The 23,848-nt window shown below is 36.1% G+C and overlaps 2 protein-coding genes across 2 annotated transcripts; both read right to left on the reverse strand.

The window, feature by feature from the left end:
* Nucleotides 1–3,059: 3,059 nt before the first annotated feature.
* On the reverse strand, nt 3,060–4,439 carry LOC131022878 (protein FAR1-RELATED SEQUENCE 5-like). Its single transcript, XM_057952422.1, has 2 exons — nt 4,279–4,439; nt 3,060–4,182 (listed from the first exon to the last, which is right to left on the reverse strand). Exons 1-2 carry the CDS (start codon nt 4,437–4,439, stop codon nt 3,060–3,062), a joined length of 1,284 nt encoding a protein of 427 aa, XP_057808405.1.
* Nucleotides 4,440–8,844: 4,405 nt separating this feature from the next.
* Nucleotides 8,845–17,711, reverse strand: LOC131022304 (sugar transporter ERD6-like 5). Its single transcript, XM_057951754.1, has 19 exons — nt 17,409–17,711; nt 17,149–17,211; nt 12,493–12,540; nt 11,878–11,919; nt 11,723–11,782; nt 11,037–11,102; nt 10,899–10,964; nt 10,743–10,818; nt 10,588–10,652; nt 10,419–10,511; nt 10,229–10,309; nt 10,061–10,145; nt 9,950–9,993; nt 9,812–9,874; nt 9,676–9,735; nt 9,551–9,601; nt 9,409–9,468; nt 9,221–9,335; nt 8,845–9,139 (listed from the first exon to the last, which is right to left on the reverse strand). Exons 1-19 carry the CDS (start codon nt 17,589–17,591, stop codon nt 9,027–9,029), a joined length of 1,434 nt encoding a protein of 477 aa, XP_057807737.1. The 5' UTR covers nt 17,592–17,711; the 3' UTR covers nt 8,845–9,026.
* Nucleotides 17,712–23,848: the final 6,137 nt, after the last annotated feature.

Below are 23,848 nucleotides of genomic sequence, written 5' to 3' on the forward strand. Positions count from 1 at the left end.
TTGATTCAATTAGTGATTTCTAGAAATTGAACTAAGAATTCTAACATTCCTCGTAAGATTCCACTAATTGAATCTTGATTCAATTAGTACTTTCTACAAATTCAACTCAGAATCCTAAGATTCCTCCTAAGATTCCACTAATTGAATCAAGATTCAATTAGTCTTGATTCACTCTTGATTTCTAGAAATTCAACTAAAAATCCTAAGATTCTTCCTAAGATTCCAATAATTGAATGTTGATTCACTCTTGATTTCCAAAAATTCAACTAACAATCCTAAGATTCTTACTATTTCTAGAAATTCCACTAAGAATCCTAAGATTCTTACTAAGATTCAATTTGTGGAATCTTGTGATTCTTAGTTGAATTTCTAGAACTCACTGATTGAATCAAGATTCAATTAGCTGAATCTTAAGAAGAATCCTAGGATTGTTAGTTGAATTTCTAGAAACCACTAATTGAATCAAAATTCAATTAGTGGAATCTTCGGAGAAATCTTAGGATTCTTAGTTGAATTTGTAGAAATTACTAATTAAATCAATATTAAGTTAGTGGAATCTTAGGAGGAATCTTAGAATTCTTAGTTGAATTTCTAGAAATCATTAATTGAATCAAGATTTAATAAGTGGAATCTTAAGATTCTTAGTTGAATTTGTAGAAATCGCTAATTGAATCGAGATCCAATTAGTGGAATGATTATTGTATTTTTGAGATTGTAATGATTATTGTAATGTTATACTTTATGATATCCAATTTGGGATTATGAATTCGAAGTAGGATTAGTGCAAATGCAATTGGGGGTTATGAAATTGAAGTAAATTTAGTCGCAAATCAAATCAAGATTCTTATTAAGAACCAAGATTCTTACTAAGCATGTTAGATTCTTACTAGTGAATCACTAATGAAATCAAGATTCTTATGTTATAATTCTAAGATTGTTACTAAGAATCTTATCTTAGATGAGTGAATCACTAATAAAATCAAGATTCTTAGCAAGAATCTTCGATTCTTGCTAAGAATGTTATATTCTTACTAGTGGATCACTAATGAAATCAAGATTCTTATGTTATAATTCAAAGATTGTTACTAAGAATCTTAGATTAGATGAGTGAATCACTAATAAAATCAGGATTTTTATAAGAATCTAACATGAAAATCTTGATTTGATTAGTGATTCACTAGTAAGAATCTAACATTCTTAATAAGAATATTGATTTGATTAGTGATACACTCATCTAATTTAGGTTTTTTAGTAAGAACCTTAGAATTATAACATAAGACTCTTGAATTGATTAGTGATTCACAAGTAAGAATCTTAGAATTATAACATAAGACTCTTGATTTCATTAGTGATCCACTAGTAAGAATCTAACATTCTTAGCAACAATCTAAGATTTATAATAAGTATCTTGATTTTATTAGTGATTCACTCATTATAACATTATTGATTGCATTTGCAGTACTCTTACTTCGATTTCAAAACCTCAATTGATTTCCCACTAATATCCACCAGTCTTACTTCAATTCAAAATTCTCAGTTGATTTCACACTAATCTTACTTCGATTTCAAAACCTCAATTGATCTCTAGAACCACACCATATATTTAGATATGTATATGTATATACACACACACATATATATATATACATAAATCTAATTAGGAATTACAGAATGGAATGTTATACGATATATATGAAGTGTTTTGCTCAATTCAGTGGTGAAGCCATTACAGAATGGAATGTTATACGATATAGTAATTGTGTTGGTTATTCGAAAAATTAAAAACTAAAAAGTATATATATTACTGAATTTATCACTTTTGTTAAATAACGAGTAACATTAAGAGTAGGATTCAGATTGTATTAATTTTTTAACTAATACAAATGATTATTGTGACGTAACAAATGATTGTCGCTATACATTTATGGTTATAGAGAAAAAAAGTAATTAGATCGTCACTGAACTTTACTGTAAAAAAATATTAACTACAACATAACATGTCACTATTATTTTTTGGGGTTATAAATGTTTGTGGACTCATAACATATATGTTTATAGTGACAACGGCATTATCGTCACTAATTTATCGAACTACAAATTACATAAAGCGTTACCATGATAAGACATTGTAAACATTTCAAATGTTTGGCCTCGCCCTCACTGATAATTAATATTATGGAAATTTAAAAAAAGGGATATTTATATTAAAATAACGGGGAAAGAAGATTGTTGGGTACGATAAAATATATCGGGAAACTTTAAATACTATTTGCTATTTAGAAATAAACATTGACTACTTTTTTTTTAAATAACAATTAGTCTTGTTTGAAATGAGAAACCATTTCGTGTTAAATGAATGAATCTTTCGTCGCCTGAAATTAAATCTGCAGTACACGGCGACACGAGAGGCAAATCTAACTAGGAACACGTTTCGACTTTGCATTGGCTGTTAGCTGTAAAAGGTAAGGTAGCTCGTAGTCACTACATAATATAATACTCCCTCCGTCCGCCAAAAGTATTCTGCAATTACTATATTTGGCGTCCGCAAAAAGTATTCCACTTTTCTTTTTAAGCCATGGTCCCACCATCCACCTTTATATTTTATCCTTACAAACACTCTTTATTTACAAAAAACCCACCCCAAATTCAATCTCAACCACACATCTCATAAAGTGGTGGGGTCCTTTCTCCACTACATCAACATCATCACACATTTTATTAAACTCCGTGCCCAGCCAAAGTGGAATACTTTTGGCGGACGGAGGGAGTAAGTTTTATAGGCCACCTTTCGAATTCCCATTGGCCAATGAAAACAAAATTACTGCACAGCCTTTGCACCATGTTACCATATTACATGGAAGATCTTAGTTAAAAATATTTAACCTGTCATACTGAAGACCCTATGGTGATTTTGCAATTAGACCCGAGTTCTAATATTTTGCTTCTAAGGGCCTCTATTCAATTTAAAACTTTCACTCGTGACTCGGGATTTTATAACCGATATTTGTGATTAAAGAGTCGTTACCCTAATTTACGTGATAATGACCACTAATCATAATCTAATAAACAAACACCATATTGCTAAACGTACCACTCATGACGCCTGTTTCTTCACTTGTGGCGTGCCTTTGCTTGCAATCGCGTCGCCACCTATTCAATATTAGGTGGTCTGGAATCTTATCGAGGTTCATGTGAAAAAATACCCTAAACAAATGGCGGCATAGAACACCCTCCGCTTCCCACATATGGCATGAGCATTTCGCAAATTGGCTTCGTTGGTTGAACCTCACAACGCGATATCCAGTAACAACTGTTCTAGATGACACCTTAAATTCCAACACCTCATCATTCATGTCTGGAGGTTCATGGGTTAGCTTAACTTCAATAGAATGTAACGCTTCATACTCAAACGACTTGAAAACATTACGCGTACAAAGCTCAGCTACCTGCAACAAAATACCACTACGATGAACAAGCATACCTGACAGACCACGACAATGTGAATCCTCTTCAAACTCTCTTCGTCGCCAGGATCTTTGCATTCGTTCAAAAGCGACAACAAATTCAATCACAGAAAAAGTACCGGAGCATAAATCTTTAAGCACTTTGTTCGTAACCTCACTTCGAGAAGTGGCATGTGAGCCGCCATAAAACTTTTCACTGGTGAATGCAGAACTCCACCTTCGACGAAGAGCGTACATGTTAGAAAACCACCGATTTTTAGAAAGATTATATTCCTCGATCATACCCTTCCAACAAATTTCAAATTGCTCGTCCGATTCACATCCGTTCATACAACGATACCACAAACTCTTGAACTCTTTGTTCCCGTTCAGCCTACCAAAATGCTTCACCGCATTCTTGTTAATATGCCATTGACAAAGCCTATGAGAAGCTACTCGAAACGACATATCAACACCGTTCATAAGAGCATGATCTTGGTAAGAGAATATGACACACGGCTCATTTTCATACATAGCTTCAAGAAATGTCCGAAAGAGCCACTCATAAGACTCACTCTTCTCGTTCGACAAGAATGCAATTGCAAACATAACGTTAGTCCGATGATGATTGATTCCAATAAACGGTACACATATGAGGCCATACTTGTTTGTATTGTAAGTGGAGTCCACAGATACTACATCACCAAAGTGTTGGTAATCTATCAAACAACGTGAGTCCCTGAAAAATAAATTTTCCAAGCAACCATTATCGCACACCTTCAACTTCCAATAAAATGAAGGATCAGTCAATCCCTTCTGCGTCAAATACTAGTACAACTTATTAGCATCCACATCTTTAACCTTCGCCAACAATCTTCTATCACGATTAATCTCATTGTACAAATCTTTTGGCAAGAAGCCCACGTTTTCACGGCTACCAGCTTCCTTCTCAACGAATCGATATGCACAACTAACACCAATCCCACTCGACGTCATTGCCATCATCAAGTTCTTCTAAGAATCTGATACATTACGTGCCGATCTAAGGAGGTAACACTCAGAGGGATCGACCAACTCATGATTGTGTTGTTTCGCAAAAACAGTTACCTTCCAAGGAGCATCATATTCCTCCCTACAGACACGCAACCGTGCTTTGCAGTTACTCCTAATTGTTTGCTTTGTGTACGAAGGTATTATACCACATGACCTCTTCGTATCGGGGTACCCTTCACACGAGTAATGATAAGCCTTCGCACGAACAACAGAAGTACTCGGGAAATAAGAATTACTTCCTTTCTTCACAGAAAACCCCATTAATCGTCCGTACTCGCAATACAATAGAAATACATCTTCCAATGTATCGATACAACGACCAACTTCGAGCCGTTCCTCTACTTGTTTAAGCAAACCAGCGACTGAATCATCAACACTACGAAATTCTTCTTCGGTGTCTCCGTTAGTGTCACAATCGGCCTCCTTCACACTAAAACCATCGCTACCATCGGAGGGCTGCTGCGCAGATTCAGACTCATCAATACCGTTGCACAACGGACTTTTCACACCATTCACAGGGCTACAATTCCCACTAAACTCTTCTAGGTTTTCATCATCAAAGAACGACTGGTTCAGATCGAAGCTCATACCTTCGATACTATATCTGGAAAAAAATGTTCAACCTATTAATTAATCACTACTGCAGAATTTTCTTCTTTAAATTTTTTTAGAAAATTTTGAGAAGAATCAGACAATATTATTAGACCAAATAAAATTTCATTACTTTCAAATAAAGAGGAACCAGTCCAATACAGTGCATAAAATTATACATTTACAAAAAGGTTCTTAAAATAAAAGATAATAGAAAAAAAAATATTTACTATTATTAGATATGAAAACAACATTGAAAAAAAATAATCAAAAAAATTTTTACATGAGAAGCTTACCTGCGCGAAACCGGAGAGATAAAGCGCGACTAATAATTGGAAATTCTTCAAGAAAGATTATATGATTTAAGTTACAATAAGTGGCTGCTATAACTCAAACAAAAATGGGGGTTCTCAAACAATTCAAAATAAAAACCTTTACTTTCTTACTAATATGCCTCCAACCATGAATGGAGGAAACATGATAGACGTGTCAAAATCATCAAACACTAATGTTGATGCAAGGCAAAAATAAAAGGTCCGAAAAAATAAAACTAAAACAGCCGCTACACAAAAGCCGTGGTATAGGGTTTTAAAAAAACCGGTCTGGTCCGCCATACAAGTTGAACCGCGTAAATTGAACGGAGTAGACGTGCCACTATCAGAGTGGTGGACCTCAATGAGGTTCGCCTAGCATATCCGTTACCCTTTTCCTTCCCCAACTATGTAGATGAAGTAGGCCCTATCTACTAGGAAAAGAAGTGATAGGTAGCAGTAACAGATACTATAAAAAAATATTGTATCTAAATATTAATAGTTGCTCCACTCATATATATTAAATGAAGTTGCCTTCACAAGGACTTAATCACGTCGACAAAGTTGGCCCGCTCATATAAAAAATATTAATAGTGTATCTAAATTATATTATAGTGTATCTAAATTAAAATAAATAATGACCCCTATCAGAGTAACTATGACAATATAGCATCATCTGGATATAAACCCATAGCTAATACAATGAATTCATCAAGTAGTCAGCGGTCACTGGGCTTCAGCGAGCTGGGTCTCAAACGCTCGCGTGAACCCAGCGCTCGCGGGGTCTGTAGGCTGCAGCGTTCGCGTGCTCGCAACGACCGCTGGCTTTGGGAATTTCAATTCGGAGAAAATCACGATAAATTCTTGCTAATTCATTAAAAATCCGACCAAGAATTCATTCAAAATCATGAAGAATCCGTGAGAATTCTATAAACTTTTAAAATCCACGGACTTTTAAAATCTACATAAATCTTGAACTAATACACCCCCTAAGTATAGATTGTTGGAAAATCTTTATAATACAATTTAAATTTAGTTAATGTTCCTAAGGGGACACCAAGCGTGCAAACTCTTTTTTTTTTATGAAATTACATTATAAATAATACAAACCACACACACATCCCACCTAGTGGTTATTGTGGCCGAGAGTACTCGAACCTGTGACCTCTTGGACAACAGGCAACCACCCTAACCACTAGATCATCCCAAGCGTGCAAACTCTTGTTTACTAATAGTGAGGTCCAGGGTTCAAACCCCACCGCTCCCCCTCCCCCAAAAAGTAAAAAAAAAAAAATTTAGTTAATTTTGCATTAAAAAACGTAAAACACCACTGTAATTAGTTATTAGTTAAATTTGCATTAAAATTTAGTTAATTTTGCATTAAAAAACGTATAACACCACTGTAATTAATTATTAGTTAATTTTGCATTAAATTAAAAAACGTATAACACCACTGTAATATTCTTCATGCGTGTAGTCAACAATTATTTAAATAAGGGTAAAATAGATATGTAACGTAACTATTTCAAAAAAATGAATAGTTTTGGTAAATACTTATAGATAATCGGGTAGTTTTAGTTACCACAATTATTTAATTAACTACCAAAATTTTGTAAAACTTACCAAACAGGCAGTTACCAAAAAAAAAAGAAAAAAAGAAACCCTAACTAACTCCACGCATCACGCACCCACTGCAGTGCCACTAACCCATAAAAATTTATAAAACCTGCAACATTTCCCCGCCGCCTCCATCAAAAACCTGCACGCAACTGCAATTGGGAATTGAAGCTTAAGCATAACATGGAGGGGAGCGTGAAACGGAAGGCTCATTTGATCGGGACGGGGTTTGCGCACCAACAAGGCATCATCGACTGCGAGGAAACCTTCTGCCCGGCTCCTCGCTTCGATGCGCTGAGAATGCTTCTAGCCCTAGCCGCACATCGCAACTGGCGTGTCTATCAACTCGATGTCAATGACAAGCTTCTATCCGGCGACATGGAGGAAGATGTCTATATGTCGCAGCCGGAAGGATTTGTCGCTCCAGGGCAGGCGGATAAGGTGCTAAGGTTAAACAAAGCAATTTACGGGTTAAAGCAAGCGCCGCGGGCGTGGTACACAAATCTCGACTCCTATCTTCAGAGAAACGGATTTGAAAGAAGCGGAAATGAGGCCACGCTTTACATGAAGAAGGGAGGACGCGACAACAATCTGTTGCTCCTCGTCTGCGTTTATGGCGATGATGTGATTTACACGGGACCATCTCGCTCTGATATCACCGAGTTCAAAGAGAGAATGGTTAGCCTGTTTAAGATGGAAGATTTGGGGCTTTTGCGTGAGTTTCTAGGGTTAGAGAATCAAGCAAGGAGACGACGGCGTGTTCCTCTCCCAAAGAGAGTTGGCAGCAGATCTTCTTAAGCGCTTCAACATGACAAACTGCGAAGCTGCGATTACTCCGATGAATGTCGGTGAGGATTTGGGGATTGAAGATGGTGCAAAAAAGGCTGATGCGAGGAGCTTCCGAAGTCTAATTGCAGGTTTGATTGGTTTGACGCGCACCAGACCCGACATCGCCTTCGCTGTTGGTAGGGTTTCTGAATTTGTGCGTAAACCGACGAAACAACATTTCAGAGCTGCAAAGCGGATCCTGAGCTACATCGCTGGAACTCGGGATATGGGGATTTGGTATTCCGATGCTGCTGAATTCAAATTGAGCGGCTTCACCAGCAGTGATTGGGATGGTGATAGGAGAAGCAGTTCTGGCTTCGTCTTCAGCTTTGGATCCGGGCGCAGTAACATGGAGATCGAGGAAACAAGGAGTGGTGACACTTTCCACATCCGAAGCAGAATATGTGGCCGCCGCATCTTCAGCGTGTCAAGCACTGTGGTTTAGAAGGCAATTAGCTGAGTTGGGTGAAGAAGAAGAGGAGGCAACTGAGATCTTCTGTGGCAACGCGATCACGAAGAACCCACTCTTGCACGGAAGAACAGAGCACATCGATACCAAGTTGGATTTCATAAGAGAATTGGTGACTGAAGGTTTCATCTCTTTGAAGTTTTGCAACGCTCCTCAACAACTTGCAGACATCTTCACCAAGCCGCTGCCATGGGAGAAGCATGCCGAATTCAGAACTCGGCTTGGAGTGTGCAGGTATGAATCCAGGGGCAACTGATGAATGAAGATTGCTGAATGCTGATTCAAAATTCACAGCTTATCCGTATCTAGACCTATTTTGTCTTTGTCTATTTTGTTCATATGCCTGACTTTGTTAGTACAACTTGTCACCTATTTTGGCTCTATATTTGCTTCCTGCTGAAAACATTTGGCAATCAAAAATTTTCTAATCAACCATGAATTTCAATTTTATTTACAACTTTCAATAATTAATGTTTTCTAATTCATTTCTACAGTCTGTTGTGAAATTTTCAAGAGTAACGAAGGAAAGAGATAATTGAACTCAACCATTTTCTTATAAATATGTTTGGACTCTCGACTCTTGAGTTCTACCTTCCATTAAATTTACAACATTCATTATGCAAAATTGAAGTAATTGGCTATACATTTTTCTCTCGAATGTGCATAAGAATCAATAGATATCCTTTAATGTAAAGATTAATTTGGTGCATGAAACTATATGATGGATGCTTGTATTTCCTCAAGCGTTCTGCCATTGGTTTCTGGAACCAGCTTAGTGACGAACACCATTGTCAAACCACACACAATTGCAAACACGAAAAAAGTGCCTGAACCAAAAACATCACTCTCAGATCCAGCTATTTTTACACTCCAAGAAGTGAAAATCACAAAGTAGAATCAAGACTCACCCGCAGAGCTCCACTGCGCTGCGAAGTTGAATGAATACGTAACAATCCAAGAACCGAACCAGTTAACAAGATTCACCAGGCTACCGGCTAAACCTTTTGCGTGTATAGGAAATATCTGAAATAATAGAGCAATGAGATGTATCAACTATCAAGTAGTTTTTCAACTTTAGTGAGTTGAAAGTCTGTACCTCTGACATTATAACCCAAGGAATAGCTCCCATGCCTAAAGCAAAAGCTCCCTTGAATATCTGATCAATGTATATAATTAACATCTTATTTATCTATATGGTAAAAAGTTAGATATGCTAAAAAAGTTCAAGATTGCATTACCAAGACGCCACCAAGTGCTAGAAAGGGACTGAAATCCCAAAGCTTGAAGTCCTATAATGGGAAAACATGGTAAAACTCTGTAATCAACCAAGTTGCAGCAAACTAGACTTGTGTATGTGTGTAACCTGTAACACAAATGATAATCCGATAGAAAAGCAGCCCAAGCAAGTTCCAGCAGCAGATACCTGCAACAGCAGCAGTATACATCTTTACAGAGATGAACAAATACCAAGACACAGAATTAGCCGCATGAGTAGTTACCAGTAGCAGTGGGCGTCTTCCAGATTTATCGATTAGGAGTGTTCCTAAAATGGTCATTGGGATCTAAAACATGGAAATATCTGTGAGTGTATCTAAATATTCTGTACGGAGGAAAATGAAATTGTGGAATCCACTAACCTGAAGAATAGCCATTGCGGTTGTTCCAACTTTGTATGAAAAACCTGCCATATAGTCCAGCAATTAGTGCATCTTTTAGTCATCTGAATAACTACGAAATAACTAGTTTACCAGCGGATGAAAATATTGAACTTGCATAGTATGCAATTGCATTGACCCCTCCAAATTGTTGTAGCGCCATCAACCCTACTCCGACCTGAACGAATTGGAAAATTTTCAGTAAAAAAATCTCAAGCCACAGAAATTGTGAAATTCAAGCAGGAATTGACAAGGCTTTACTATGAGAGAGTGAGCATATTTTCTTCGAAACAAGTCCATCATTCCGAAGTCCTTGACTTGCTCTGGAGTTCTTGTATGATCCTGTAATTGGTAGCGTGTGTGTATACATTGTATCCAAGTCAAACAGTTAGAACAGAAAAAAAGATTACCTAAATACATCCAGCAGTCGGAATATAATCCAAATAGTTACTCTGATTTCTGCTGCTTCGGTGAAAATATTGGTGTTCTTTCCCCGGAGGCATACCAAAGATGCTCTGCTCCCATCCCACCGACCAATCTTAGCCTATAAAGAAAATGTGTACAAACGATTCAGCAGCCTCTCGACTTACTGAACTTCACAAAATTCTTTACAAACTTACCAGCCATCTTGGAGATTCTGGAATGAAAAAGAGGCCTAGAAGCTGTATAAGACATGGAATAATTCCTGAAATGAAGTCACAGACTCAGTCTGTTTTCTTCTCTTGGCTAATGAGTAATGCCACAGCAAAGACTCTGCCCATGGAAATGAAATTACCTGTTAAAGCCAAGAGGCGCCAGGAGATGATGTTGCCGACAAGATATGTTATGGAGGTACCACAACATATTAACAACTAAATCATCAGAAACAGTTTATGTCAGTATCATAAAATGACTTCCTGAATTGAAAGAATGGCTTAGATTTTTTATGTACCTGATTAGCTGCAGTAAATCCTCCTCGGAGGTTCTTAGGTGTGATTTCTGCTATATATACAGGTACCTGTTCGTTTCAAAGCTGAAAACATTCATAGATTACAATATATAAAACAACTGGAACTAAAACTGTATGTACCACGTATGAGAGAACTCCAATTCCGAATCCTGTTAGCACCCTCCCAATATCAAGCCACCAAGCATTCTGTTGACAGCTAGTAAGACAATGTTAAATAAGAAAAGGACAGATAAATCTTCATCACATGAGTTCATAACTTCATATACATGTTTTTTCACAGAGAATAAGCAATAAAAGGAGATGGTAGGCCATATGTGCAAAAAAAGTATGCATAACTTTTTTTTTTTGTTGAGAAAATTCTGCATAGTTTGTAGTTTTGTTCAAGTAGATTGACATCTATTTACTTTTCAAAATTAAAATATAAATATGTTACTAACAACTTGACTTTTCACTAATGTGATGGCTCTATACATAAGTTCCTAACACTTAACTATTATTTTCATAATTGAAGCATTTCATTTCCCTCTAGTTCTGTAAACTCTTTCAATCATTAAAAGGTATGCTGCTGAATAACTGCTATAATGGTCCATATTCAATGGAATATGGTAAATGCTTGATTATGTACAGGTCTTCTGTGACTGAGGTTGATTTGTATTACCTTTTTGTAAAGATATTATTTTTAGAGGAAATTGTTTTTCCTGTCCTCTTTCCACTCGTAAAAACATTGTATCGAGTACATAAAAACATATATAATTCAGTTGAATCACTGGAAGTGTATAATGCAAAAAGAATTTGGATTTAGATACCTTAGAAAATGCTATTGCAAGCCATCCAATAACAATAAACAGTTCAGCTAATCCCATTGCCTGCATTATTTGGCCAATATTACAAGAGACAACAAATGAACATACATGCAACTGAAAAATACTCGAGTAGAATGTGAGAATGAATGAGGCCTTACTCCTTTTCTTCCTAAAAGATCTGCTATCTTCCCACTAACTAGTGCTCCCACCCAGGGACGGACCGCCCCCGAGAAATTTTTTTTGGGCATTCAGTATATTTAAGGTATTTTTTTTATTAAAATACGAGCATAATACTAATAATAACGAACAATATTTTCATAGATTATATAGTTTCAATATATCACAAAACTTTTTTTGGAAATTCCGTATATTTAAGACATTTTTTATTAAAAGGCAAGCATAATAATAATAATAACAAACAACATGTCCATAGATTATATATTTTCTATATATTACAAATTAGTTTCTATACATTATAATTTTTTTTAGCATTTCATACATATTAGGCATTTTTTATTAAAAGACATGTATAATAGTAATAATAACAAACAATATTTCATAGATCATATAGTTTTAAAAAACAAAATTATCCTTAAATTAAGTATATATGAGAGAATATAATAACCAAATACTCTTTTATAAAACAAAATTATTTTATAATATGTATAAACATATATCTATATATATTTTAAAATTAAAAAAAAAAAAAAAAACTCAAAATTTGGGAGGGGGCTCTAGCCCCCCCTAGCCCCCCCCCCCCCTGGCTCCGTCCCTGCTCCCACCATAGCTCCAATAGTTAATATCGACCCAAACAGTGAATACTGCAAAGTGGAATCCGAAAGAGGGGTATAAAAAATTAAGATGTGTAAGACCATGAAATATAATTTGTCCAATGTATGTAGTAAAAATATATAATCTGTAACAACTAAACAGTCCTGAAGCAACTTTCATGATTTGCAAATAAATTATTTTAGTTCATATGAGAAAAACTTTTTTTTTTTTAGACTCATATGAGAAAAATTTACTTAGCTAGAAGTCAGTCTTAAATTTTGAATACTTGGACATTCCATTTATAATGCAACCATATGTCCAAATTGTTTTAGTTTTCGATAAAATGTTTGAAAGATACACTTCAATCAAATTATATGTAGTACAGTATGCAACGATTTTAGAAGGTCAGATATGTCAAAGAGTTTTTAATGTTTTATTAAGACAGACTCAAATGAAATGTAAACATACTATAGCAATAAAAAAAACAAGTTAAAAGGTGTATTTTCTTATATTTTACCGTAGCAATTCTTATTGCACTTTTATTTTCTTGATTTCCTCTCCTTACATTTCCACCAGTTTGTAAGAGAACCAAAAAAACATTAACAGTAACCAAAAATCGATATTCCCAAGAGAGGAGAATGCAGGTTCTTATTCATCTATCAAACAACTCCAAACTATCGTAGGTCGTTTACCTTGAAACATCTAAACCTGCTTTTCGAGTTGATCACTAGTGAAATTTATTTAGAACTCATTCATCTACTAAATAGTTTGTTTTAATTATATTTTTCGAAGCTTGAACTGAAATATCTCCAATGGGATGCCCATGCAATCCTTTATCTCTGTAAATTCTTGATTACATAAAACAATCAATATAAATTCCATAATACTCCGACATTCCACAGTTCTTGTCACGACCGCACTTGCTAAGGATAGCAAATTCGGGGAAACCGCGACTAAGGGAGGGAATTTAGGAGCGGGAGTAAGAAAGGGGCATATTCGGTTTCTTGATGACTCGACTTGTATAAGGAAATCAATCGAAATATCTAGATATCAATGAAGGCCACAAGGGGACCGTACATAATATTATCCCAAAACGGGGTACTCAATAGTTTTAGTACATTATTAAATAATACATATTGTTTGACATAATATCTTAACATAATCAGTGTTCGCAGCGGAATAACAATTTGAGTATATGTATGAAGACATATACTCTACTCTGAGGTAATCATCCTAGTTTGACAAAGCTCCGCTTGCACACTACATCCTCGATCACCGCTCAACCTGCACATTTAAAAATACATGCAGGGCTAAGTACAAAAGTACTTAGTGGACACTTGCCGAAATTTACATACATGCATAATATTTTATTGTCAAGCCTTTCAACAGTAGTAAGATACGAGGGTTTTCCTTTAAAGACTCGTATTTACCAAACATAATATCATTTCTTTCATTAATAACCCGCGCAGGTATTTTATATCATTAATCACCATATCAGTAACTCGTGCCGAGAGGGAGGCCTCCCTCTACGGACACTATGATCGGCCAACCCGCTAGATGACTCACGATCACAAGGTGTACACTAATTCCGAAGGGATTTGCGGTCCCATCCAGAATCCGAATTCGATTAACATCAGATAGGCAATTAATAATAAAACATAAAGCATTTAGGCATTGACAATATCATTTAAATTCATAAGCATAAAGTCTTAACAATTCTAATATATAATTTTAGTTTATACGTAGAAAGCCCACCTGAATAGTAGACTCACGGTTTAGCTCTAACTCTGGTGCTTGACCTTTAATCCGAGAAAATAAAATAAGATTCTAATTCTAAAAAAAAAATCTCAATAAATGAGGATGCGTGAAATGATTATGCATGACTCATATTCCTTTAATTAAATTATGAGATGCTAATCCTATTTAAGGAAATAAAGCTCGTCTTATGAGGTCGGATTATTAATATTTAATAATCTACTCATCTTAAAAATAATCTAATTCACTTACTAATTAATAATTAGTAAGTCTTAAAATTTTCTCTAATTAAATTTAATAGAATAATTATGAAGACCCAATTAAAATAAAATAATCAAGGCCCAAAAGGAATTTAATTCGAGCCCAAAAGAATAAATTCGAAGCCCAGTGCATTAATAATATTAGGCCCAACATCAATTAATTTCTAGAGCCCAACAAATGAGGCCCAAGATAATAAAATCATGAAGCCCAATAAGTGAGCCCATCATCACCCTTAAAATAATTAGTAAATTATAATATTAATCTTATCTCGTCAAAACCTTAGACTCAAAACATTATCACATAACTATCATTTAGGTTCGAAACTATTTATTCGAACATCAACATGCGCATTAATCATAACTCGTTCTATTTATGTCATCAAGTCAAATATTCCGTCATTTAAAAACAAAACCTATAATATTACATAGATAAATTATATCATCATAGATCATGCTTTCTCATACATAAAACAATTTAATCATTTTCAAATAATCCATATTAATAAGTCATTTGAAAAGAAATAAGAATTTAACTCAAATTTATTTTAAAAGTTCATTTGTAAATAATCAAATGGAAGACTCCATTTAAATAATTAATTTAAGAGGTTAATATATAATTAAATTAATCAAGCTCAATTTAAATTAATAATTAAGAGCTCAAATAATTTAAATAGATATAAGCCCAAATTAATTAGATAAATTAAGTCTATCATGTTTTTCTTTGAATAAGGCCCAAACAATTAAATTAAAATAGGTCCAAATCCTTTAATTAAATCGGCCCAAACAATTTAATTAAATCGGCCCAAGAATTTAATTAAATCGGCCCAAGAATTTAATTAAATCGGCCCAACCCGGCCCAATTCCTAACCTAAATATACACACACACTAAATACACTCAAACACACACATAACACACCAACACACACAAGCTTCTCTCTCTCTCTAACTCTCGGACCTCTCTCTCTCTCGACTCTCTCTGCTCTCTATCGTTCTGCCGCCGCCGCTGCCGTTCAACGGCGCCGTCGCCGCCGGCGAGCGGCACGGCCTCTCCTTCTCTCTCCCTGAACTCTCCCCCCCCTCTTCTCCTCTATCTCTCTCGCTCAATCTCGGCCGCTGGAAAGGCACAGCAAGCGCAACCACGCCGCCGCTGTCATCTCCTCCGCCTCTCCTCCATGGCAGATCCGCCGCCGCCGTTCAACGCCACGGATGTTCACGGCCATCGCCTGGCCGTGGAAGAGCACGGCCGCCGCCTGCCCGCCCTGATTCTCTCTCTCGGTTTCTAGATCTCTAGATCGGAACAGGGCATGCGCCCTCTCTGCCGGAGTCCAAGCCAGGCCGCCGTCTCTTCGTCCTCCATCGCTGCCGTTCGTCGTCGGATTCGCTGTGAGGAGCCGAGCACCGTCTCACAAAGGTAAGCCCCGGATCTCCCTATTCTCATTTCATTTTAAATTTCCTCATCTTTTTCCCCCTTTTTTTTTTTTAAAATTAAAAACTGAAACTCCTCTTTCCCTTTCTTGGCAGATCGGAGACAACGGCAGGTTCACCGCCGCCGCTCCGTCGCCGGCGACGAGCCACCGCGGCTGCCGCCTCCCTCTGATCTCGACTAACATATACAAAACAGGGTTCAAGCCTCATATTTAGTTCACAAAATAGCATAGAATTTTGAGCAAAAATCAAATACTGTAAATGCTTATTGAAATCTAAAATTCTTTTCTTGAAACTGAACTAGTCTATAAATTTCAGTTCATATGTGCATATGTAAACATGTTGTGAAATATCAGAACAGCCGTATGAATTGGTATGAATTTGGTGGTTCCCTGAGGGTGATGATACCTTGAGTAGGTGGATAATAGTCTCTGCAGATATTGTATATCACAAAAATTAGGAATCAATTTGGGAAGAGAATGGAAAGATGCAGAAATTTCTTTGTTGCATTACCTTAAAATTGGCTGTGAAATTGGGCTGCAGTAGTTGAAAATCGTGGTGTGAGAATGGTGAAAGTGGCTGTGGTTTTAAAGAAAAATGGGGTGGTTTGGATGGATGAGGATTGTGGAATTTTTTTCAACTTACAGGTATGAACATTTCAGCTGGCATGTAAGACTGAAGAATTTCCTTCAGCATGCGCTCAAAATTCTTCAGCATGCTTAGGATTCAGCATGCTTAGGATTATATAAGTAATAAAATATCTAAGAGATTAATGTATTAATTATATGGTTCCAAACTCATTTAAATACATTAAGACATATAAGCCTAATTCTTATTGAAGCATAAAATCCATTTGAGCTTGCTTCTAACATAAATTAAATTACTCATGGGCTTAAGTAAACAATCGATAAAAGATTCATATTTAACACTTCAGTGTTAAATTCTCCACAATAAATTAATGGACTCAAAATATATTTTGAGTGCATCATCTATTGAAAATAAAAAAAATAAATCATCACATATATAAATTATCAAATTCATATAAGTTCGTATTTTATTAATGGATGCTGAACTCTAATTACCATAATAAATCCTTAAATCAGTAATTAAAAGTATATAATCCTTAATAAAAAGTCGGGTCATTACAGTTCTAAATATTTATTCATGTAAGCAAATTAAGCTCTCATAAATTCAAGAACAATCACAAGAGAGACTCACTTCCGCCACCGTTAATCCAAGATCATCCACAATCCCTGGCTGCGCAGGCGATGAAAATCCCACCTGCAACCATATCATAAATTCACAAATAAAAATAGGCCGCTTTAGATTATTAACAATAAAAGGATGCGCAAAAACAAGTCAATATTCGCAAAGACACACTCACGTGCATCGTCCTAATTAAATCCTAATTGTGATTAATAAACCCTAATTAGGAATTATGTATAAGAAAATTAAGTATTCATTCTTGTGAAACTCACAGCAGAGCCAAAAACGTAGGAGCCTGAGACCGCCACCACGGTGCTTAGGACAAGAACAGCAGTGGCGGAGTCGGAGTCAGAACTGCCCCGCCGCTCGCCGCCGCCGCCCACCTCCGGCCGTATCTCTGGAAGTAAAGGGGTACTGGTGCTGGTGACTTCATCGCTCGTGCTTACCGACTCCATTGCACGTAAATAGGCGAAATGATGAACAAAAAACTCCGTTCAAAAACTGTTGAATTGGTGAAAAGGGCGCAATTATAGCAGGAAAGTATAGAATTTGTATTAGTGGGAATTATTACCTATAACCCTTTTCTTATAATAACATAAATTTTATAGTCCACTTTATGATACATAATCATTTTAAGTATAAAAGATTATAATATCCTTTGATATTTTTATATTTTTATTTACTATTTTATATTTTACTTTTACTTAAATTTAACATTCAACATATTTTTTTTTCTTATTTCTTTCTTTTATTATTTCTTTTTCTTCTTCACATTTTTTATGGCACACAAATCTCGTAGTTGCCGCATCCCCGCCACCACATCGCTGCCGTCCAAGCGCCGTTTATCATTGTCGTCCAATCGCATCGTTCCAGACGTTGCTATGACTGTCATGGATGAGTTTCGAGCTCTACCATGACTGCCAACCATGAATGATGCAGCTCGCTGCTGCCATCCTCGAAGCTCGCTGTCGTCGGCTTCGCCGTGAAAATGAATTTGTTGCCATCGCGATCGAAGACCTTGAACACCTCCATTAGCTGTTTGTGATTGGGGACGACTTCTACACTAAAGTCGGACAACATGAGCTCCACAATTCATCAAACTCTATGGCACCATTGTCGTTGGCGTTGGAGGCAGAGATGATGTGGATTTGGTTGCCGGTTGGCTTGGGGCCAAGGGAGCAAAGGAGAGCCACAAGTCGCCTATGTCCGCTGCACGAACTAGGGCTTGAAGCCCCGCTAGCCCCGTCCAACCCGTTGAAGCTTGCGCCTACTGCTCGATTGAGTACTCGATGGAGTACACGATGGAGTACACCATCGAGTACTCGCCAGAATTTTGTTATTTTGTTCAGAAAATTCTCCACAGACAATGGAGCATGGAAGTGCAAATTATGAGATATGCAAAAAACATTAAAAATGGAGTCAGTGTAAAAGAAATTATATATGAATATTAACGATTATCTAACTTTAATCAAGGAGAAGAGATTTCATATTATGGTATTTTCATAAGAGAAATTATATATGAATGTTTAACACTCTCTTTTCTGCGGTGAGGCTGGCCAGATTGATCTCGTCGATCTGGGCCGTCGCTTTTCCCCACCAGCAGAGCCCCCTCTTTGCCATCCTCCCCGACCAGCAGAACCTCCCCCCTTCGCCGCCCTCCTCCACCAACAAAGCTCGCCCTCCAGTCTCTCTTCCTCGACCAAATCCACCAATCTCTCTCACTCGACCAAAACCACCAATTTCACCATGCTCAATTACAGATCTGCAAATTGAAAGACTTTAGGTGAAGTCGGTAGAGATCGAGAGGGGAAGTGATGGCGGCGGGGTTGGGAGAAGGGGAAGGCTCCGCCCACCGGGCAGGAGAAGTGGCAGTGGCGGCGAGTGAGGGAGGGGGACGGTCTGTTGGGTTGGGGGGGAGAGAGGGGGGGAAGGGGACGGTCTGTTGGGGGGGGGGGGGGTGGAGAGTGACAACACATCATCATTCTCAAATAAATTAAATGCCACATCAGTGCCACATAAGTCACGTAAATGACACATAATTTTTTATTTCGCCGGAGATATTCATCATGGAATTTTTACGAATAAATTATAAATCCATGTATTTTTTAGCCAAAAAAAGGTAATGATATAAATTAGAAAATTAACAAACTTGATCTATTTTATGGCAATAACCCCATATCATAAATTAGTTGTTTAATATTCTAGATGAAAGTCGAGATTACGTTAGCAAACTACTCCCTCCGTCCCAAACGAAATGTCATACTAAGAAGAAATGTCATAATATTAATAAGCTTTCAAAACTTTATTAATAAGTTTATCTAAATAACTCTTAATAGCCCCATTGCAGAAAAATAGATGAAGAAACCAAGTGTTCTTAATAGCCCCATTGCGCCTACTAGGTGTTTGAGAAAATGTCTAAGAAGAAATGAAGCTATTGTTATACTCCCTCCGTCCCAAACGAAATGGCCTATTTCTTTTCGGCACGGAGATTAAGAAATGTGTATAAAGTAGATAAAGTGGGTTGGTGGAAATTATTTAAATATTAAGTATAGAGAGAATGTGTATTGCCAAAAAAAGAAACATGACATTTCGTTTGGGACAGCCCAAAAAGGAAAACGGGACATTTTGTTTGGGACGGAGGGAGTACAATCTAATCATATACTTCCTCCGTCCACCAATCAACTTCCCATTTGCGTTTAAAATTTTGTCCACCAATTAACTTCCCACTCTGCTTTTTGGACATATATACCCTCCCTTACGTTTTAAATTACTACACTTTACCAATTGGACCCACTACACTCTACCATTAATTGTCTAATTAATCCAATTTTGATGTTAATTAAATGAAGTGGGATATTTCGAATTTTCCAGCTTATTTATTTATTTTCTGAATTTTTAGTTTATTTATTTATTTATTTTTGAATTTTCAGTTTATTTATTTTCTGAAAATTTATTTTCAGTTTATTTATTTTCCAGTTTATTCATTGATTTATTTTCTGAATTTTCAGTTTATTTATTTATTTATTTTCGAATTTCCAATTTATTTATTTCCAGTTTATTTATTTATTTATTTATTTTCGAATTCTCAGTTTATTTATTTATTTATTTTTGAATTTTCAGTTTATTTATTTTCTAGTTTATTTATTACCAGATTATTTTCTGAATTTTCAGCTTATTTATTTATTTAGTTTTGAATTTTAAGTTTATTTATTTATTTATTCCTAAATTTTCAGTCTATTTATTTATTTATTTATTTTCAAATTTCCAGTTTATTTATTTATTTATTCATTTTCTGAATTTTCAGTTTATTTATTTATTTATTTTCGAATTTTTAGTTTATTTATTTTCAAATTTTTAGTTTATTTATTTATTTATTTTTGAATTTTCAGTTTATTTATTTATTTATTTTCTGAATTTTCAGTTTATTTATTTATTTATTTTCGAATTTCCAGTTTATTTATTTTCTAGTTTATTTATTTCCAAATGATTTTCTGAATTTTTAGTTTATTTATTTATTTATTTTCTGAATTTTCAGTTTATTTATTTATTTATTTTCTGAATTTTCAGTTTATTTATTTATTTATTTTCTGAATTTTCAGTTTATTTATTTTCAAATTTTTAGTTTATTTATTTTTGAATTTTTAGTTTATTTATTTATTTATTTTCGAATTTTTCAGTTTATTTATTTATTTTCGATTTTTCAGTTTATTTATTTTCTGATTTTCCGTTTATTTATTTATTTATTTTTGAATTTCCAGTTTATTTATTTTCTGAATTTTTAGTTTATTTATTTATTTATTCTCAAATTTTTAGTTTATTTATTTATATATTTTCGAATTTTCTGTTTATTTATTTTCTGAAAATTTTATTTCCAATTTATTTATTTATTTATTTTCTAAATTTTCAGTTTATTTATTTATTTATTTTCGAATTTTCTATTTATTTATTTAATTATTTTCTGAATTTTCAGTTTATTTATTTATTTATTTTCGAATTTTCAGTTTATTTATTTTCTGAAAAACTTATTTTCCTATTTTCATTTTAATTATGTTTAAGTTTTTAGTTTATTTGATTAAAGAGTAAAAAAGAAGAAGAAAGAAATAGCGTATATGTTGGGAACCTTGTGGAATATCCTAACCCTTGTTTTGATGATACCAAAATTCATAGGACTTATATGTAATAGACTAGAATCGTTTTGAACTCAAGTGTTAGAGTTCGTTTCTAGTTTAGTTGCCGTGTCGAAGACTGAAGACTGAAGACTGAAGAACTGAAGACTGCAGTTACCAACTGAAGTATCAGTTGAAGAATCAGTTGAAGACTGGTTATTTAATGCGCGCAAAGGACTGATACTAAAGTCAAGTATCAGTTGAACATTCCTCCTAGGACTGATCTTCCAACGTTCAGAAGAATCCACGTACGCACAAGTACAGCCGCATTAAATGCAGAGATCTCAGAATATCTTATCTCTGCAGAGGTCATTCCTATCTGGTGGTTACTTTTCAAAGATGTCACATCTCCTGTCCATCAAAGAGAGTCGTTTCCACACAGACAAGGAACCTCGAAGATTGAAGTCTCAGCCCAAATTCGAATTGCTCTCCAACGGAAGAAATCTTGAGGACGATTTACGCCAACGGATCTATTCAAGAGTTCTCCTACAAATAGCGCTCGAGGATCACTTCAATCTTCACCGATTCAACGACATAAGCTGAAGCTCTGTCGAAATTGCTACTCAGCCTAAAGCTTAACCGCCCAAAGCTTGAATCGAAGAAGAGAATTCCAAAGCCAAAATCAGTCACTGCTGATTACATACATTCTCTTAGACCCTAGGCATATATCTGTTTACCCAGAAGCCGAAGGTCAAACTTGCTTCAAAGAACTTGTTCTTTGTAAGTATAGTTGGCACTCGTTTAAACCTCTCCTCCATAAGAGTGTTTGAGTGATTCGGAGTTCAGGAAGGTACTCTGAACTCTGAGTGAAAAGTCTGAGCACGAGGTGTGCTTAGCAGGGAAATCCTACGCGAGGTGTGTGGGTGCTGAAGAGGGGTTATCTTCAGTTTACGGTTATGTGCACCAGGCAAGCACACGGGTACAGTTTGCAGTGCACCAGTGAAGCACTTGCGGAGTGGATTGTTGGTCTGATCAACCAGCCGTGGATGTAGGAAAGGGTTTTTCCGAACCACGTAAAAGTCTCTGTGTTATTTACAGCTTTCAGTTTTATATTCTTACTTGTGCAATTTCAATTGATAAAACTGAACACTGACTAACAGTAAAGAGAAACCTTAATCCAACAACCTGCTCCACCGAGGCTATTACGAAACTAAGTTTAATTTCCGCTGCGTATGATATCAATCTGACTGAACTATCCTCTGATAGTAAGGAAGAGTGATATCATCTCTATCTTAGCAAACACGACTGAAGCCCTTACTTGGATCAGTTAAGTTCCAGCAACTTAACTGATAACTCATTACTGAAGAGCTTTCAGTATCAGTCGTCAACCCTGTTGGTCAAAACTGTTTTCAGTAAAAACAGGAGTCCTTGTTTGCGTGCAAAGTTTCGTTTCAATCTCTGACTGAGATCCCTCTGATTGAGGTCAGTAGATTGTTGTAAAAATAGCCTATAGGTGTATTCCCCCCCCCATACACCTATTCGAGACCCCCCGGACCTAACAATTGGTATCAGAGCAGGTTGTTCGCAAGAACTATCTGCCTCTGACTAGATTCTATTTGAACTAGATCCTTTGTCTTAAAGGTCTCGAAAAAGTTTTACTCTTTCTTTTTGTGCTTGCTAACTACTCTATCTGCTGTTATCTGTTCTCTCTTTTTTGATGGAGACTAACCACAGCAGATTATCTTCTCTACCTATGTTTAGTATTGAAAAATACGACATATGGAAGTTTCGGCTTGAAAGCTTCCTCACCGGCCAACATTGCCGAATGTGGGAAGTCATCACCAACGGACCAATCACCATCACCGAAACGATCAAAAGGATTCCTGCTGATCTCCGACAGGATCCTTACGATGAGGTCCAGCCCAAGTCAAAGGCAGACTTCACCACAGAAGAAAGGAAGCAAGATGAGTTAGACAACCTCGCCAAAAGCATCATCTCCGGCACCGTTCCTAACAAGCATGTCATGAAGATCATCAAGTGCGGAACAGCAAAGGAGATGTGGGACATTCTGGAAAGAATGTGCGTAGGTTCTGAGAAATTCGACTCCTTCCTCATGCTCAAGAATGAATCTGTCGAGGAAATGGAACAAAGATTCAATCTCATCTTGAATGAAGTTCAATCCATTTCCAAAGACAAATACACTCAACGAGAAATCAACCTGAAGATTCTTCGAGCACTGCCACGTGGAGAATGGCAGATCTACTCAGTCGCTCATCAACATAAGCCAGGATTCAGTCAGCTCCCGACAAACAAGCTTTTCTCCGATCTCATGGCAAATTAGTTCGACCTTCTGAGAAATCTTGGTAACAAGAAGGCTGGAGGATCAGACGAAGATGGTCCATCAACCTCAAGAGGAGTTGTACTGAAGGCCTCAACCAGAGAAGGCAAGAAGCAGATCAAGGAGCCAACGGAACTCAACCCAGAGGACTTCTTCAGTCAATATGCCTTGTTGACTGAAAGATTCAACAAGATGGAGTCCAAGTTCCGGAAGTATAGAAGGTTCCACAAGCAGCACTACAAAGGAAAAGAAAGAGAAGGGAACTCCA

The sequence above is a fragment of the Salvia miltiorrhiza genome, chromosome 4 (assembly GCF_028751815.1).
Source record: "Salvia miltiorrhiza cultivar Shanhuang (shh) chromosome 4, IMPLAD_Smil_shh, whole genome shotgun sequence".
Classification (NCBI taxonomy): Eukaryota; Viridiplantae; Streptophyta; class Magnoliopsida; order Lamiales; family Lamiaceae; genus Salvia; species Salvia miltiorrhiza.

What these genes read in the sequence shown, in the direction of transcription:
- LOC131022878 (XM_057952422.1), bottom strand. Translation starts at nt 4,439, where the DNA reads ATGACGTCGAGTGGGATTGGTGTTAGTTGTGCATATCGATTCGTTGAG. An exon ending in GATGTGGATGCTAATAAGTT is followed by an intron (nt 4,183 to 4,278) that starts GTACTAGTATTT and finishes TTTATTTTTCAG; the next exon opens with GGACTCACGTTGTTTGATAG.
- LOC131022304 (XM_057951754.1), bottom strand. Translation starts at nt 17,591, where the DNA reads ATGGAGTCGGTAAGCACGAGCGATGAAGTCACCAGCACCAGTACCCCT. An exon ending in TTGGAGCTATGGTGGGAGCA is followed by an intron (nt 11,920 to 12,492) that starts GGGACGGAGCCA and finishes TGGGTGGGAGCA; the next exon opens with CTAGTTAGTGGGAAGATAGC. An exon ending in TAGCACTTGGTGGCGTCTTG is followed by an intron (nt 9,469 to 9,550) that starts GTAATGCAATCT and finishes TACATTGATCAG; the next exon opens with ATATTCAAGGGAGCTTTTGC.